This window comes from Ascaphus truei, chromosome 4, assembly GCF_040206685.1.
Source record: "Ascaphus truei isolate aAscTru1 chromosome 4, aAscTru1.hap1, whole genome shotgun sequence".
NCBI classification, from domain to species: Eukaryota; Metazoa; Chordata; class Amphibia; order Anura; family Ascaphidae; genus Ascaphus; species Ascaphus truei.
In genome coordinates, this window is record NC_134486.1 from 422182391 (window position 1) to 422201506 (window position 19116).

The window sequence follows — 19116 nt, forward strand, 5'->3', positions numbered from 1 at the left end:
CCTGCTCACTTATATTATTTGTGACAGTGTAGCATTCTCTTCAAGGCGGCGCCCTAGTTTCTCCAGCCATGTGATAAAACAGACCCCATTGTTAGACATTGTGTCTAGGAAAGAGTGAGAGGTCAGAACGATAACCTATCAACAGGCTCCTCACCCAGATACCACCATCATTTGGGGAGTAGGACAGCCGGCACAAGACCCTCCCCATCTCCTCACATCCACCTACTCCTCATCATCTAGCCACCTCCTCCTCCCTCACCTCCTGCTCCGCATCAGACAGTAACCCTGAATCCAGCTCCTGCAGGCTGTATAGTTGGTGTTCTCTCTGCAGATCATCCTCCCCCCCTCCCCTCGTTCCCCCCCCTCCCCTCCTTCCTCACCCCATCCCCTCCTTCCCCACCCCCTCTCCCCTCACCTCCTCCTCCTCCCTCACCTCCTGCTCCGCATCAGACAGTAACCCTGAATCCAGCAGGCTGTATAGATGGTGTTCTCTCTGTAGATCCTCCTCACCTCCCCCCCCCTCCCCTAACCTCCCCCTCACCCCCCCCTCTTTCCCCTCACCCTCCTCCCCTCTCCCCTCCCCTCCTACTCTCCCCCACTCCTCCTCTCCCCCCACCTCCTCCCCCCTCTCTCCCCCCCTCACCTCCTCCTCCGGCTCTCCCTCCTCTGTATCAGACAGTAGCCCTGAATCCAGCTCCTTCAGGCTGAATAGATGGTGTTCTCTCTGCAGATCCCCCCCCCCTCTCTCCCCTCACCTCCCCTCCCCTCCCCCCCCTCTCCTCTCCCCCCTCACCTCCTCCTCCGGCTCTCCCTCCTCTGTATCAGACAGTAGCCCTGAATCCAGCTCCTTCAGGCTGAATAGATGGTGTTCTCTCTGCAGATCCCCCCCCTCTCTCCCCTCACCTCCCCCCCTCTCTCCTCCCCTCCCCCTCCCTCCCCCCTCACCTCCTCCTCCGGCTCTCCCTCCTCTGTATCAGACAGTAACCCTGAATCCAGCTCCTGCAGGCTGAATAGATGGTGTTCTCTCTGCAGATCCCCCCCCCCTCTCTCCCCTCCCCCCCCCCCCCTCTCCTCTCCCCCCTCACCTCCTCCTCCGGCTCTCCCTCCTCTGTATCAGACAGTAACCCTGAATCCAGCTCCTGCAGGCTGAATAGATGGTGTTCTCTCTGCAGATCCTCCTCCCCTCACCTCCCCTCCCCTCCCCTCCCCCCCCTCACCTCCTCCTCCGGCTCTCCCTCCTCTGTATCAGACAGTAACCCTGAATCCAGCTCCTGCAGGCTGAATAGATGGTGTTCTCTCTGCAGATCCCCCCCCCTCTCTCCCCTCACCTCCCCTCCCCTCCCCCCCCTCTCCTCTCCCCCCTCACCTCCTCCTCCGGCTCTCCCTCCTCTGTATCAGACAGTAACCCTGAATCCAGCTCCTGCAGGCTGAATAGATGGTGTTCTCTCTGCAGATCCCCCCCCCTCTCTCCCCTCACCTCCCCTCCCCTCCCCCCCCTCTCCTCTCCCCCCTCACCTCCTCCTCCGGCTCTCCCTCCTCTGTATTAGACAGTAGCCCTGAATCCAGCTCCTGCAGGCTGAATAGATGGTGTTCTCTCTGCAGATCCCCCCCCCCCTCTCTCCCCTCACCTCCCCCCCTCACCCCTCTCCTCTCCTCTCCCCCCCTCACCTCCTCCTCCGGCTCTCCCTCCTCTGTATCAGACAGTAACCCTGAATCCAGCTCCTGCAGGCTGAATAGATGGTGTTCTCTCTGCAGATCCCCCCCCTCTCTCCCCTCACCTCCCCCCCTCACCCCCCCCCCTTTCCTCTCCCCCCTCACCTCCTCCTCCGGCTCTCCCTCCTCTGTATCAGACAGTAACCCTGAATCCAGCTCCTGCAGGCTGAATAGATGGTGTTCACTCTGCAGATCCCCCCCCTCTCTCCCCTCACCTCCCCCCCTCACCCCTCCCCTCTCCTCTCCCCCCTCACCTCCTCCTCCGGCTCTCCCTCCTCTGTATCAGACAGTAACCCTGAATCCAGCTCCTGCAGGCTGAATAGATGGTGTTCTCTCTGCAGATCCCCCCCCCTCTCTCCCCTCACCTCCCCCCCTCACCCCCCCCTCTCCTCTCCCCCCTCACCTCCTCCTCCGGCTCTCCCTCCTCTGTATCAGACAGTAACCCTGAATCCAGCTCCTGCAGGCTGAATAGATGGTGTTCTCTCTGCAGATCCCCCCCCTCTCTCCCCTCACCTCCCCCCCTCACCTCTCCCCCCTCACCTCCTCCTCCGGCTCTCCCTCCTCTGTATCAGACAGTAGCCCTGAATCCAGCTCCTGCAGGCTGAATAGATGGTGTTCTCTCTGCAGATCCCCCCCCCTTTCCCCTCACCTCCCCTCCCCTCCCCCCCCTCTCCTCTCCCCCCTCACCTCCTCCTCCGGCTCTCCCTCCTCTGTATCAGACAGTAACCCTGAATCCAGCTCCTGCAGGCTGAATAGATGGTGTTCTCTCTGCAGATCCCCCCCCTCTCTCCCCTCACCTCCCCCCCTCACCCCTCCCCTCTCCTCTCCCCCCTCACCTCCTCCTCCGGCTCTCCCTCCTCTGTATCAGACAGTAACCCTGAATCCAGCTCCTGCAGGCTGAATAGATGGTGTTCTCTCTGCAGATCCCCCCCCCCCTCTCTCCCCTCACCCCCCCTCCCCCTCTCCTCTCCTCCACCCCCCTCACCTCCTCCTCCGGCTCTCCCTCCTCTGTATCAGACAGTAGCCCTGAATCCAGCTCCTGCAGGCTGAATAGATGGTGTTCTCTCTGCAGATCCCCCCCCCCTCTCTCCCCTCACCTCCCCTCCCCTCCCCCCCCCCCCCCTCTCCTCTCCCCCCTCACCTCCTCCTCCGGCTCTCCCTCCTCTGTATCAGACAGTAACCCTGAATCCAGCTCCTGCAGGCTGAATAGATGGTGTTCTCTCTGCAGATCCCCCCCCCCCTCTCTCCCCTCACCTCCCCCCCTCACCCCTCTCCTCTCCTCTCCCCCCTCACCTCCTCCTCCGGCTCTCCTTCCTCTGTATCAGACAGTAACCATGAATCCAGCTCCTGCAGGCTGAATAGATGGTGTTCTCTCTGCAGATCCTCCCCCCCTCTCTCCCCTCACCTCCCCTCCCCCCCTCCCCTCCTCCTCCGGCTCTCCCTCCTCTGTATCAGACAGTAGCCCTGAATCCAGCTCCTGCAGGGCTGAATAGATGGTGTTCTCTCTGCAGATCCCCCCCCCCTCTCTCCCCTCACCTCCCCCCCCTCACCCCTCCCCTCCCCTCTCCTCTCCTCTCCTCCACCCCCCCTCACCTCCTCCTCCGGCTCCCTCCTCTGTATCAGACAGTAGCCCTGAATCCAGCTCCTGCAGGCTGAATAGATGGTGTTCTCTCTGCAGATCCCCCCCCCCTCTCTCCCCTCCCCCCTCTCTCCCCTCACTTCCCCCCCCTCTCCTCTCCCCCCTCACCTCCTCCTCCGGCTCTCCCTCCTCTGTATCAGACAGTAACCCTGAATCCAGCTCCTGCAGGCTGAATAGATGGTGTTCTCTCTGCAGATCCCCCCCCTCTCTCCCCTCACCTCCCCCCCTCACCCCTCCCCTCTCCTCTCCCCCCTCACCTCCTCCTCCGGCTCTCCCTCCTCTGTATCAGACAGTAGCCCTGAATCCAGCTCTTGCAGGCAATAGATGGTGTTCTCTCTGCAGATCCCCCCCCCCCTCTCTCCCCTCACCTCCCCTCCCCTCCCCCCCCCTCTCCTCTCCCCCCTCACCTCCTCCTCCGGCTCTCCCTCCTCTGTATCAGACAGTAACCCTGAATCCAGCTCCGGCAGGCTGAATAGATGGTGTTCTCTCTGCAGATCCCCCCCCCTCTCTCCCCTCACATCCCCTCCCCTCCCCCCCCTCTCCTCTCCCCCCCTCACCTCCTCCTCCGGCTCTCCCTCCTCTGTATCAGACAGTAACTATCAGACAGTAACCCTGAATCCAGCTCCTGCAGGCTGAATAGATGGTGTTCTCTCTGCAGACCCCCCCCCCTCTCTCCCCTCACCTCCCCTCCCCTCCCCCCTCACCTCCTCCTCCGGCTCTCCCTCCTCTGTATCAGACAGTAACCCTGAATCCAGCTCCTGCAGGCTGAATAGATGGTGTTCTCTCTGCAGACCCCCCCCCCTCTCTCCCCTCACCTCCCCTCCCCTCCCCCCCCTCACCTCCTCCTCCGGCTCTCCCTCCTCTGTATCAGACAGTAACCCTGAATCCAGCTCCTGCAGGCTGAATAGATGGTGTTCTCTCTGCAGATCCCCCCCCTCTCTCCCCTCTCTCCCCTCACCTCCCCTCCCCCCCCTCTCCTCTCCCCCCTCACCTCCTCCTCCGTCTCTCCCTCCTCTGTATCAGACAGTAGCCCTGAATCCAGCTCCTGCAGGCTGAATAGATGGTGTTCTCTCTGCAGATCCCCCCCTCTCTCCCCTCACCCCCCCTCCCCTCTCCTCTCCTCTCCCCCCTCACCTCCTCCTCCGGCTCTCCCTCCTCTGTATCAGACAGTAACCCTGAATCCAGCTCCTGCAGGCTGAATAGATGGTGTTCTCTCTGCAGATCGCCCCCCCTCTCTCCCCTCACCTCCCCTCCCCTCCCCCCCCTCTCCTCCCCCCTCACCTCCTCCTCCGGCTCTCCCTCCTCTGTATCAGACAGTAGCCCTGAATCCAGCTCCTGCAGGCTGAATAGATGGTGTTCTCTCTGCAGATCGCCCCCCCTCTCTCCCCTCACCTCCCCTCCCCTCCCCCCCCCTCTCCTCCCCCCTCACCTCCTCCTCCGGCTCTCCCTCCTCTGTATCAGACAGTAGCCCTGAATCCAGCTCCTGCAGGCTGAATAGATGGTGTTCTCTCTGCAGATCCCCCCCCCCCTCTCCCCTCACCTCCCCTCCCCTCTCCCCCCTCACCTCCTCCTCCGGCTCTCCCTCCTCTGTATCAGACAGTAACCCTGAATCCAGCTCCTGCAGGCTGAATAGATGGTGTTCTCTCTGCAGATCCCCCCCCTCTCTCCCCTCACCTCCCCCCCCTCTCCTCCCCCCTCACCTCCTCCTCCGGCTCTCCCTCCTCTGTATCAGACAGTAGCCCTGAATCCAGCTCCTGCAGGCTGAATAGATGGTGTTCTCTCTGCAGATCCCCCCCCTCTCTCCCCTCACCTCCCCTCCCCTCCCCCCCCCTCTCCTCTCCCCCCTCACCTCCTCCTCCGGCTCTCCCTCCTCTGTATCAGACAGTAACCCTGAATCCAGCTCCTGCAGGCTGAATAGATGGTGTTCTCTCTGCAGATCCCCCCCCTCTCTCCCCTCCCCTCCCCCCCCCCCCTCTCCTCTCCCCCCTCACCTCCTCCTCCGGCTCTCCCTCCTCTGTATCAGACAGTAACCCTGAATCCAGCTCCTGCAGGCTGAATAGATGGTGTTCTCTCTGCAGATCCCCCCCCTCTCTCCCCTCACCTCCCCTCCCCTCTCCTCTCCTCTCCCCCCTCACCTCCTCCTCCGGCTCTCCCTCCTCTGTATCAGACAGTAGCCCTGAATCCAGCTCCTGCAGGCTGAATAGATGGTGTTCTCTCTGCAGATCCCCCCCCTCTCTCCCCTCACCTCCCCCCTCTCCTCTCCCCCCTCACCTCCTCCTCCGGCTCTCCCTCCTCTGTATCAGACAGTAACCCTGAATCCAGCTCCTGCAGGCTGAATAGATGGTGTTCTCTCTGCAGATCCCCCCCCTCTCTCCCCTCCCCTCCCCCCCTCTCCTCTCCCCCCTCACCTCCTCCTCCGGCTCTCCCTCCTCTGTATCAGACAGTAGCCCTGAATCCAGCTCCTGCAGGCTGAATAGATGGTGTTCTCTCTGCAGATCCGCCGCCTCCTGTAGGTTTTTCAGCATTTGTTGTGGGAATCGGTTCGGGAAACAGATCCCAATGTGATTAACCACAGAGCTCTCCAACCAGCTGGGGCCGTGGGACAGGAGCCGGTCCCCCAGGTAATGCCTGGAACACAAAGCATCATGGGAGTCAGTGTCCCCCCCAGGTAATGTCTGGAACACAAAGCATCATGGGAGTCAATGCCTCCCCAGGTAATGCCTGTAACACAAAGCATCATGGGAGTCAGTGCCCCCACCCCAGGTAATGCCTGTAACACAAAGCATCATGGGAGACAGTGTTCCCCCAGGTAATGTCTGTAACACAAAGCATCATGGGAGTCAATGCCTCCCCAGGTAATGCCTGTAACACAAAGCATCATGGGAGTCAGTGCCCCCACCCCAGGTAATGCCTGTAACACAAAGTATCATGGGAGTCAGTGTTCCCCCAGGTAATGTCTGTAACACAAAGCATCATGGGAGTCAGTGCCCCCCCAGGTAATGCCTGTAACACAAAGCATCATGGGAGTCAGTGCCCCCCCCCAGGTAATGCCTGTAACACAAAGCATCATGGGAGTCAGTGCCTCCCCCCCCCAGGTAATGCCTGTAACACAAAGCATCATGGGAGTCAGTGCCCCCCCCCCCCCAGGTAATGCCTGTAACACAAAGCATCATGGGAGTCAGTGCCCCAGGTAATGCCTGTAACACAAAGCATCATGGGAGTCAGTGCCCCAGGTAATGCCTGTAACACAAAGCATCATGGGAGTCAGTGCCTCCCCCCCCCCCCAGGTAATGCCTGTAACACAAAGCATCATGGGAGTCAGTGATCCCCCCCCCAGGTAATGCCAGTAACACAAAGCATCATGGGAGTCAGTGCCCCCCAGGTAATGCCTGTAACACAAAGCATCATGGGAGTCAGTGCCCCCCAGGTAATGCCTGTAACACAAAGCATCTTGGGAGTCAGTGCCCCCCAGGTAATGCCTGTAACACAAAGCATCATGGGAGTCAGTGTCCCCAGGTAATGCCTGTAACACAAAGCATCATGGGAGTCAGTGCTCAAGGTAATGCCTGTAACACAAAGCATCATGGGAGTCAGTGTCCCCAGGTAATGCCTGTAACACAAAGCATCATGGGAGTCAGTGCCCCCCCCCCCCCAGGTAATGCCTGTAACACAAAGCATCATGGGAGTCAGTGCCCCCCCCCAGGTAATGCCTGTAACACAAAGCATCATGGGAGTCAGTGCCCAAGGTAATGCCTGTAACACAAAGCATCATGGGAGTCAGTGCCCCCCCAGGTAATGTCTGTAACACAAAGCATCATGGGAGTCAGTGTCCCACCCAGGTAATGCTTGTAACACAAAGCATCATGGGAGTCAGTGCCCAAGGTAATGCCTGTAACACAAAGCATCATGGGAGTCAGTGCCCCCACCCCAGGTAATGTCTGTAACACAAAGCATCATGGGAGTCAGTGCACCCCAGGTAATGCCTGTAACACAAAGCATCATGGGACACCGAGACACACACGCCCGCTCACGTGTCACTGACCTGTAGAAATGCTCGAAGGAGTTTGCGAGCTCCAGGTCAGAAAGGAAGAGAACAAACTCCAGGAACTGCTGCAGCTGATTCAGGGAGTGCAGGTCCGAGGAGTCTGTGCGGATATCCTGTATCCTGCCATCTATATACCGTGCAAACTGCTCCGTCACCTGCAGGGGGGGACAGAGGGACAGGGGGAGTCTGTGCGGATATCCTGTATCCTGCGATCTATATACCGTGCAAACTGCCCCGTCACCTGCAGGGGGGGACAGAGGGACAGGGGGAGTCTGTGCGGATATCCTGTATCCTGTGATCTATATACCGTGCAAACTGCTCCGTCACCTGCAGGGGGGGACAGAGGGACAGGGGGAGTCTGTGCGGATATCCTGTATCCTGCGATCTATATACCGTGCAAACTGCTCTGTCACCTGCAGGGGGGGACAGAGGGACAGGGGGAGTCTGTGCGGATATCCTGTATCCTGTGATCTATATACCGTGCAAACTGCTCCGTCACCTGCAGGGGGGGACAGAGGGACAGGGGGAGTGTGTGCGGATATCCTGTATCCTGTGATCTATATACCGTGCAAACTGCCCCGTCACCTGCAGGGGGGGACAGAGGGACAGGGGGAGTGTGTGCGGATATCCTGTATCCTGCGATCTATATACCGTGCAAACTGCTCCGTCACCTGCAGGGGCGGACAGAGGGACAGGGGGAGTCTGTGCGGGTATCCTGTATCCTGTCATCTATATACCGTGCAAACTGCTCCGTCACCTGCAGGGGCGGACAGAGGGACAGGGGGAGTCTGTGCGGGTATCCTGTATCCTGTCATCTATATACCGTGCAAACTGCCCCGTCACCTGCAGGGGGGGACAGAGGGACAGGGGGAGTCTGTGCGGGTATCCTGTATCCTGTCATCTATAAACCGTGCAAACTGCTCCGTCACCTGCAGGGGGGGACAGAGGGACAGGGGGAGTCTGTGCGGATATCCTGTATCCTGTCATCTATATACCGTGCAAACTGCCCCGTCACCTGCAGGGGCGGACAGAGGGACAGGGGGAGTCTGTGCGGATATCCTGTTGAAACATGTCTGTGAGTGGGTTAACTGACTTTGCATCTCCCAAGTCCTTGCTTAAAAGCTGTGTTTAAAGCAGCATGCATTGACTAAGGGTTGCTCATGTAATGTGAGCATGAGATAAAAGGTGGCACTGTGTGCTCATTTGCATGTCATTTCCCAGAATCCCTTGCTGCAGTGGAAGTGCTGTGTGCTGGGTGATAATGGTGAAAGACAGGGTCGCAGACCTGTCTAAGACATGCAAGTGAATATACAGGAATATTTACAGTTGCTATATATATATATATATATATATATATATATATACCCCCCTGTCTTCCCCTTCCCATCTCTCCCTCCCCCCCCCCCGTCTGTCTCCCTGTGTTCCCCCCCTGCAGGTGACGGCTCCCCCTGTGCCCCCCCCCCCCCCCTGCTCAGACAGACAGAGGTATATAGGCAGGAATACAGACCGGTATATAGGCGGGGATACAGGCAGGTATATAGGCGGGGATACAGGCAGGTATATAGGCGGGGATACAGACGGGTATATAGGCAGGGATACAGACCGGTATATAGGCTGGATAGAGAGGGGGATACAGGCAGGTATATAGGCGGGGATACAGACAGGTATATAGGCTGGGATACAGGCAGGTATATAGGCGGGGATACAGGCGGGTATATAGGCGGGGATACAGACCGGTATATAGGCTGGATAGAGAGGGGTATGCAGACTGGTATATAGGCTGGATAGATTGGGGTATACAGACCGGTATATAGGCGGGTATAAACTCACGTGCAGCGCTGTTAGGAATGAGAGCTGCAGGAGGCCCTCACAGAATCCCTGCCTCAGAGATAAGACAAACGTCGTCTGCTGCCCAAACAGCTCCTCCATCGCCCGTCTGAGACGCAGGTACACAGAACAGAACCGGGGAACCAGGTCTGCAGCGTTCCACGAGACATCCAGGAACCTCTGCACCTGTGAGAGACACCCAGAGTCACAGAGACTGCAAGAGACACCCAGAGTCACAGAGACTGCAAGAGATATCCAGAGTCACAGAGACTGCAAGAGACACCCAGGAACCTCTGCACCTGTGAGAGACACCCAGAGTCACAGAGACTGCAAGAGACACCCAGAGTCACAGAGACTGCAAGAGATATCCAGAGTCACAGAGACTGCAAGAGACATCCAGGAACCTCTGCACCTGTGAGAGACACCCAGAGTCACAGAGACTGCAAGTGACACCCAGAGTCACAGAGACTGCAAGAGACACCCAGAGTCACAGAGACTTAAAGAGACATCCAGGGACCTCTGTACCTTTGAGAGACACCCAGAGTCACAGACATTGCAAGACACCCAGGAACCTCTGCGCCCGCGTGTGACGTGATGTGACCCCCTTGTGTACCATGCAGACTTTACCTGCTGCTGTACCACCCCCTGCCAGCACTGAGCGATCCCGGCCATGCTGCTCACGTTCCTGCCCGAGCCCCTCACAGACACACAGGACGAATCAGTGCGACTCTTCCCATCTGCAGAGAAAAACATCACCACCTGTAACACAGCCAGCCAATCACACAGCCAGCCAACCAACCAACCACACAGCCAGCCAACCAACCAACCACACAGCCAGCCAACCAACCAACCACACAGCCAGCCAACCAACCACACAGCCAGCCAGCCAACCAACCACACAGCCAGCCAACCAACCACACAGCCAGCCAACCAACCACACAGCCAGCCAACCAACCACACAGCCACCCACCCAATCACACAGCCACCCAACCAACCACACAGCCAGCCAACCAACCAACCACACAGCCAGCCAACCAACCACACAGCCAGCCAACCAACCAACCACACAGCCAGCCAACCAACCACACAGCCAGCCAACCAACCAACCACACAGCCAGCCAATCAACCACACAGCCAGCCAACCAACCAACCACACAGCCAGCCAACCAACCGCACAGCCAGCCAACCAACCGCACAGCCAGCCACCCACACAACCAACCACACAGCCAGCCAACCACACAGCCAGCCAACCAACCACACAGCCAGCCAACCAACCAACCACACAGCCAGCCAACCACACAGCCAGCCAACCAACCAACCACACAGCCAGCCAACCACACAGCCAGCCAACCAATCACACAGCCACCCAACCAACCACACAGCCACCCACCCAATCACACAGCCAGCCAACCAACCTCACAGCCAGCCAACCAACCACACAGCCAGCCACCCACACAGCCAGCCAACCAACCAACCACACAGCCAGCCAACCAACCACACAGCCAGCCAACCAACCACACAGCCAGCCAACCAACCAACCACACAGCCAGCCAACCAACCAACCACACAGCCAGCCATCCAACCAACCACACAGCCAGCCAACCAACCAACCACACAGCCAGCCAACCAACCACACAGCCAGCCAACCAACCAACCACACAGCCACCCACCCAACCAACCACACAGCCACCCACCCAACCACACAGCCAGCCACCCAACCACACAGCCAGCCACCCACCCAATCACACAGTCACCCACCCAATCACACAGCCAGCCAACCAACCACACAGCCAGCCAACCAATCACACAGCCAGCCAACCAACCACACAGCCACCCACCCAATCACACAGCCACCCAACCAACCACACAGCCAGCCAACCAACCACACAGCCAGCCAACCAACCACACAGCCAGCCAACCAACCACACAGCCAGCCAACCAACCACACAGCCAGCCAACCAACCACACAGCCAGCCAACCAACCACACAGCCAGCCACCCACACAGCCAGCCAACCAACCAACCACACAGCCAGCCAACCAACCAACCACACAGCCAGCCAACCAACCACACAGCCAGCCAACCAACCAACCACACAGCCAGCCAACCAACCAACCACACAGCCAGCCAACCAACCAACCACACAGCCAGCCAACCAACCACACAGCCAGCCAACCAACCACACAGCCAGCCAACCAACCAACCACACAGCCACCCACCCAACCAACCACACAGCCACCCACCCAACCACACAGCCAGCCACCCAACCACACAGCCAGCCACCCACCCAATCACACAGTCACCCACCCAATCACACAGCCAGCCAACCAACCACAAAGCCAGCCAACCAATCACACAGCCAGCCAACCAACCACACAGCCACCCACCCAATCACACAGCCACCCAACCAACCACACAGCCAGCCAACCAACCACACAGCCAGCCAACCAACCACACAGCCAGCCAACCAACCACACAGCCAGCCAACCAACCACACAGCCAGCCAACCAACCACACAGCCAGCCAACCAACCACACAGCCAGCCAACCAACCACACAGCCAGCCAACAAACCACACAGCCAGCCAGCCAACCAACCACACAGCCAGCCAACCAACCAACCACACAGCCAGCCAACCAACTCCACAGCCAGCCACCCACAACCCAGAATCCAACCTACCCAAATACCCAGAACCCAACCTATCCTATACAATAACCCGAATCCAACCTATTAGATAACACCAAATTCAACCTATCCAATAACCCAAATACAACACATCCAAAACCCCAAATCCAACCTACCCAATATCCAACCTATACCCATCGTATTAAATAACCCCCAAAATAAACATAACCAATACCTATCCTATCCAATAACCCCGAATCCAATTTATGCAATAATCACAAATTCCACCTATCCAATAAGCCATAATCCAATCTATACAATACCCATCGTATTAAATAACCCCTAAATAAATATAACCAATACCTATCCTATCCAATAACCCAAATTACACCTATTCAATAATCCCAAATCCAACCTATCCTATAACCAAGGGGAGCGCAAACTGGGGGATGTGAGACCCCGCGCCGTCAAACGACACCGCAGGGTCACGTGACGCGATATCACATGACCCCGCTGCGTCATTTGACGTTTCAGACTAGGTATGGGGAGGGGGCGCAAGCAGTGGGGGAGAGCAGGCAGGGCGGCACAGGGCAAAAGGCTTGCACACCCCTGCTATAACCCAAAATCCAACCTCTGCAATATATACAACAAAAAAGGGCGCAAAAAAAGAAAAAATAGTTCAATAAAATGTATATTAAAAAAAAAGACAACATAACACTTACATAGTAAAATAGGATCATCTATATCCGGTCATCCGCACATCTATTAAGGAACAACCCCGAGGAACAGAAGATAAAGTCCCACACGTCCACAACACGGAAACGAGCCGAAGTACCATCCGGTTTCCACTGCAAGGTGTATACAGCTGTGGATATGTCTGGAGTCCGCGTCCTCGTGGAAGCAAAGGCATGATAGTAGCTTCAGGGCGTCCGTCGCCAACGCATCTCCTAGCTATGTGATGACGTAACCTCTACGCGTTTCGCGTCATATGGCGCTTCATCAGGGGGTTTGGTTTTACTGATCCTAGGGCCAGTCTTAAATAGCAAGAGAATTATTCCCCCAGCCAATAAGGATCATGGGATATTTCTGAAACACCTTCCAATTAGTGTGTATCGATGGGTTGGTACAAACAGCCATGCAAGAGATCTAACCGCTGCAAGCTGTGTACAGGCGTTAACAGTTAGTCCAACAGTAACCCATGAACAATAATACCTTACTCTCACATGGAAAAACCACTACTAAAGACAGAAGGAAAACATAGAAATACACAAATGCCAACATATATAAAAAAGGTAATCCGTCTGGTTTACCTTGGTGAACAATGTTGTGATAGGTAAAAAGATACATAATCAAACAATGTTGTGATAGGTAAAAAGATACATAATCTTTCTCAAGGTTATATTGAGCATTTTTTATCCCAACCAGACGGATTACATTTTTGAGGTTTTGAGGTGGATTTGAGAGACCCTAGAAGAAGGGATCGAGATCTCAAACTATTACAAAGAGAGCAATTCCGGATATATACGTTGGGAAGCAAAGCACAGGGGGGACTGAACGAGTTAATAGAACTGGCCCCTTTCCTAAAATAGGATATGCAGCTTACCCAATATATACAGTTGGGTCCGGAAATAATTGGACACTGCTACAAGTTTTGTTATTCCGGCTGTGTACCAAAATAAATTCAAGTTACAGTTATATAATGAACATGGGCTTAAAGTGCAGTATATCAGCTGTAATTTGAGGGTATTCACATCCAAATTGGAGGAAGGGTTTAGGAATTACATCTCTTTAATATGTAGCCCCCTCTTTTTCAAGGGACCAAAAGTAATAGGACAATTGACTCAAAAGCTGTTTCATGGACAGGTGTGGGCTATTCCTTCGTTATTTCATCATCAATTAAGCAGGTAAACGGTCTGGAGTTGATTCCAGGTGTGGCATTCGCATTTGGAAGCTGTTGCTGTGAACCCAAAACATGCGGACAAAGGAGCTCTCAATGCAAGTGAAACAGGGCATCCTTAGGCTGTAAAAAAAAGAAAATCCATCAGAGAGATAGCAGGAACATTAGGAGCGGCCAAATCCATAGTTTGGTACATTCTGATAAAAAAAGAACGCACTGGTGAGCTCTGCAACACAAAAAGGCCTGGACGTCCACGGAAGACAACAGTGGTGGATGATCGTAGGATCCTTTCCATGGTAAAGAAAAACCCCTTCACAACATCCAGCCAAGTGAAGAACACTCTCCAGGAGGTAGGCATATCATTATCCAAGTCTACCATAAAGAGAAGACCATATCCTATTTTAGGAAAGGGGCCAGTTCTATTAACTCGTTCAGTCCCCCCTGTGCTTTGCTTCCCAACGTATATATCCGGAATTGCTCTCTTTGTAATAGTTTGAGATCTCGATCCCTTCTTCTAGGGTCTCTCAAATCCACCTCAAAACCTCAAAAATGTAATCCGTCTGGTTGGGATAAAAAATGCTCAATATAACCTTGAGAAAGATTATGTATCTTTTTACCTATCACAACATTGTTTGATTATGTATCTTTTTACCTATCACAACATTGTTCACCAAGGTAAACCAGACGGATTACCTTTTTTATATATGTTGGCATTTGTGTATTTCTATGTTTTCCTTCTGTCTTTAGTAGTGGTTTTTCCATGTGAGAGTAAGGTATTATTGTTCATGGGTTACTGTTGGACTAACTGTTAACGCCTGTACACAGCTTGCAGCGGTTAGATCTCTTGCATGGCTGTTTGTACCAACCCATCGATACACACTAATTGGAAGGTGTTTCAGAAATATCCCATGATCCTTATTGGCTGGGGGAATAATTCTCTTGCTATTTAAGACTGGCCCTAGGATCAGTAAAACCAAACCCCCTGATGAAGCGCCATATGACGCGAAACGCGTAGAGGTTACGTCATCACATAGCTAGGAGATGCGTTGGCGACGGACGCCCTGAAGCTACTATCATGCCTTTGCTTCCACGAGGACGCGGACTCCAGACATATCCACAGCTGTATACACCTTGCAGTGGAAACCGGATGGTACTTCGGCTCGTTTCCGTGTTGTGGACTTGTGGGACTTTATCATCTGTTCCTCGGGGTTGTTCCTTAATAGATGTGCGGATGACCCGATCTAGACGATCCTATTTTACAGTTTTATACTTTTTATTGAACTAACACTTATTGTGTTTTTCTCTTTTTGCGCCCTTTTTTGTTGCATATGTTCCGGTTTAACCCCACCGATCACGGGAGAATAAGGAGCAGCAGAGGGATAATCACCTGATCGTGGAATTAAAGGGGACTATTTTTTGGGACAGCACGCACTTAGTTCTTCATTTCCAGCCTCTGCAGTACCTATCCTATCCAATAACCTGAATCCAACCTATCCAATACCTATCCTATCCAATAACCCGAAACCAGCCTATCCAATACCTGTCCTATCCAATAACCCGAATCCAGCCTATCCAATACCTGTCCTATCCAATAACCCGAATCCAGCCTATCCAATACCTGTCCTATCCAATAACCCGAATCCAACCTATCCAATACCTATCCTATCCAATAACCCGAATCCAGCCTCTGCAATACCTATCCTATCCAATAACCCGAATCAAGCCTATCCAATACCTATCCTATCCAATAACCCGAATCCAGCCTATCCAATACCTGTCCTATCCAATAACCTGAATCCAGCCTATCCAATACCTGTCCTATCCAATAACCCGAATCCAACCTCTGCAATACCTATCCTATCCAATAACCTGGACTGCCTCCACCGTGTGTTACAGATGTGGTATGCTTCGGATCATGAGCCATTCCAAGACTTCTCCATACCTATCCTATCCAATAACTTGAATCCAACCTCTGCAATACCTATCCTATCCAATAACCTGAATCCAACCTATCCAATACCTGTCCTATCCAATAACCCGAATCCAGCCTATCCAATACCTGTCCTATCCAATAACCCGAATCCAGCCTATCCCATACCTGTCCTATCCAATAACCTGAATCCAGCCTATCCAATACCTATCCTATCCAATAACCTGAATCCAGCCTATCCAATACCTGTCCTATCCAATTACCCGGATCCAGCCTATCCAATACCTGTCCTATCCAATAACCTGAATCCAGCCTATCCAAAACCTATCCTATCCAATAACCTGAATCCAACCTATCCAATACCTGTCCTATCCAATAACCCGAATCCAGCCTATCCAATACCTGTCCTATCCAATAACCTGAATCCAACCTATCCAATACCTGTCCTATCCAATAACCTGAATCCAGCCTATACAATAACCTGTCTTTTCCAATAACCCGAATCCAACCTATTCAATACCTGTCCTATCCAATAACCCGAATCCAGCCTATCCAATACCTATCCTATCCAATAACCCGAATCCAACCTATCCAATACCTGTCCTATCCAATAACCCGAATCCAACCTATCCAATACCTGTCCTATCCAATAACCCCACATCAAACCTATCCAATACCTGTCCTATCCAATAACCCCAAATCCAGCCTATCCAATACCTGTCCTATCCAATAACCCGAATCCAGCCTATCCAATACCTATCCTATCCAATAACCCGAATCCTGCCTATCCAATACCTGTCCTATCCAATAACCCGAATCCAGCCTACGCAATAACCCGAATTTAACCTATGCAATAACCCCAAATCCAACCTATCCAATACCTATCCTATCCAATAACCCAAATCCAACCTATCCAATAACCCCAAATCCAACCTATTTTATCCAATAACCCCAAATCCAACCTATCCTATCCAATAACCCCAAATTCAACCTTTGCAATACCAGTCCTATCCAATAACCCGAATCCTGCCTCTGCAATACCTGTCCTATCCAATAACCCAAATCCAACCTATCCAATACCTATCCTATCCAATAACCCGAATCCAACCTATCCAATAACCCCAAATCCAACCTATCCTATCCAATAACCCCAAATCCAACCTATCCTATCCAATAACCCCAAATCCAACCTCTGCAATACCTATCCTATGCAATAACCGCGAATTCAATCTATGCAATAACCCAGAATCCAACCTATCCAATAGTCCCAAACCCAACCTATCCAATAACCCCAAATCCAATCTATGCAATAACCCAGAATCCAACAATCCCAAACCCAACCTACCAATAACCCCAAATCCAACCTATGCAATAACCCCGAATCCAACCTATCCAATTACCCCAAATCCAACCTATCCAATTACCCCAAATCCAACCTATCCAATAACCCCGAATCCAACTACCCCAAACCCAACCTATTCAATACCTATCCTATCCAATAACCCGAATCCAGCCTATCCAATAACCCGAATCCAGCCTCTGCAATACCTGTCCTATCCAATAACCCGAATCCAACCTATCCAATACCTGTCCTATCCAATAACCCGAATCCAGCCTATCCAATAACCCGAATCAAGCCTATCCAATAACCCGAATCCAGCCTCTGCAATACCTGTCCTATCCAATAACCCGAATCCAGCCTATCCAATAACCCCAAATCCAACCTATCCAATAACCCCAAATCCAACCTATCCAATACCTATCCTATCCAATAACCCGAATCCAACCTATCAAATAACCCCAAATCCAACCTATCCTATCCAATAACCCCAAATCCAACCCATCCTATCCAATAACCCCAAATTCAACCTCTGCAATACCTGTCCTATCCAATAACCCGAATCCAGCCTATCCAATACCTGTCCTATCCAATAACCCGAATCCAGCCTATCCAATACCTGTCCTATCCAATAACCCGAATCCAGCCTATCCAATACCTGTCCTATCCAATAACCCGAATCCAGCCTATCCAATACCTGTCCTATCCAATAACCCGAATCCAGCCTATCCAATAACCCCAAATCCAACCTATCCAATACCTAACCTATCCAATAACCCCAAATCCAACCTATTTTATCCAATAACCCCAAATCCAACCTATCCTATCCAATAACCCCAAATTCAACCTTTGCAATACCAGTCCTATCCAATAACCCGAATCCTGCCTCTGCAATACCTGTCCTATCCAATAACCCAAATCCAACCTATCCAATACCTATCCTATCCAATAACCCGAATCCAACCTATCCAATAACCCCAAATCCAACCTATCCTATCCAATAACCCCAAATCCAACCTATCCTATCCAATAACCCCAAATCCAACCTCTGCAATACCTATCCTATGCAATAACCGCGAATTCAATCTATGCAATAACCCAGAATCCAACCTATCCAATAGTCCCAAACCCAACCTATCCAATAACCCCAAATCCAATCTATGCAATAACCCAGAATCCAACAATCCCAAACCCAACCTACCAATAACCCCAAATCCAACCTATGCAATAACCCCGAATCCAACCTATCCAATTACCCCAAATCCAACCTATCCAATTACCCCAAATCCAACCTATCCAATAACCCCGAATCCAACTACCCCAAACCCAACCTATTCAATACCTATCCTATCCAATAACCCGAATCCAGCCTATCCAATAACCCGAATCCAGCCTCTGCAATACCTGTCCTATCCAATAACCCGAATCCAACCTATCCAATACCTGTCCTATCCAATAACCCGAATCCAGCCTATCCAATAACCCGAATCAAGCCTATCCAATAACCCGAATCCAGCCTCTGCAATACCTGTCCTATCCAATAACCCGAATCCAGCCTATCCAATAACCCCAAATCCAACCTATCCAATAACCCCAAATCCAACCTATCCAATACCTATCCTATCCAATAACCCGAATCCAACCTATCAAATAACCCCAAATCCAACCTATCCTATCCAATAACCCCAAATCCAACCCATCCTATCCAATAACCCCAAATTCAACCTCTGCAATACCTGTCCTATCCAATAACCCGAATCCAGCCTATCCAATACCTGTCCTATCCAATAACCCGAATCCAGCCTATCCAATACCTGTCCTATCCAATAACCCGAATCCAGCCTATCCAATACCTGTCCTATCCAATAACCCGAATCCAGCCTATCCAATACCTGTCCTATCCAATAACCCGAATCCAGCCTATCCAATAACCCCAAATCCAACCTATCCAATACCTATCCTATCCAATAACCCCAAATCCAACCTCTGCAATACCTGTCCTATCCAATAACCCGAATCCAGCCTATGCAATAACCCGAATCCAGCCTATGCAATAACCCGAATCCAACCTATCCAATACCTGTCCTATCCAATAACCCGAAT

The 19116-nt window shown here is 52.9% G+C and overlaps 1 protein-coding gene across 1 annotated transcript in view; it reads right to left on the bottom strand.

Moving 5' to 3' along the window:
- The window catches only part of LOC142492481 (cullin-9-like), a 121873-nt gene that overhangs the window by 17619 nt on the left and 85138 nt on the right, over positions 1-19116 (bottom strand). The window contains exons 12-15 of the mRNA XM_075595118.1: positions 9852-9961; positions 9228-9410; positions 7395-7552; positions 5686-5980 (exon numbers count right to left, since the gene is read on the bottom strand). Of these exons, the coding sequence (XP_075451233.1) occupies positions 5686-5980; positions 7395-7552; positions 9228-9410; positions 9852-9961 (746 nt within the window). The remainder of the gene's footprint in view (positions 1-5685; positions 5981-7394; positions 7553-9227; positions 9411-9851; positions 9962-19116) is intronic.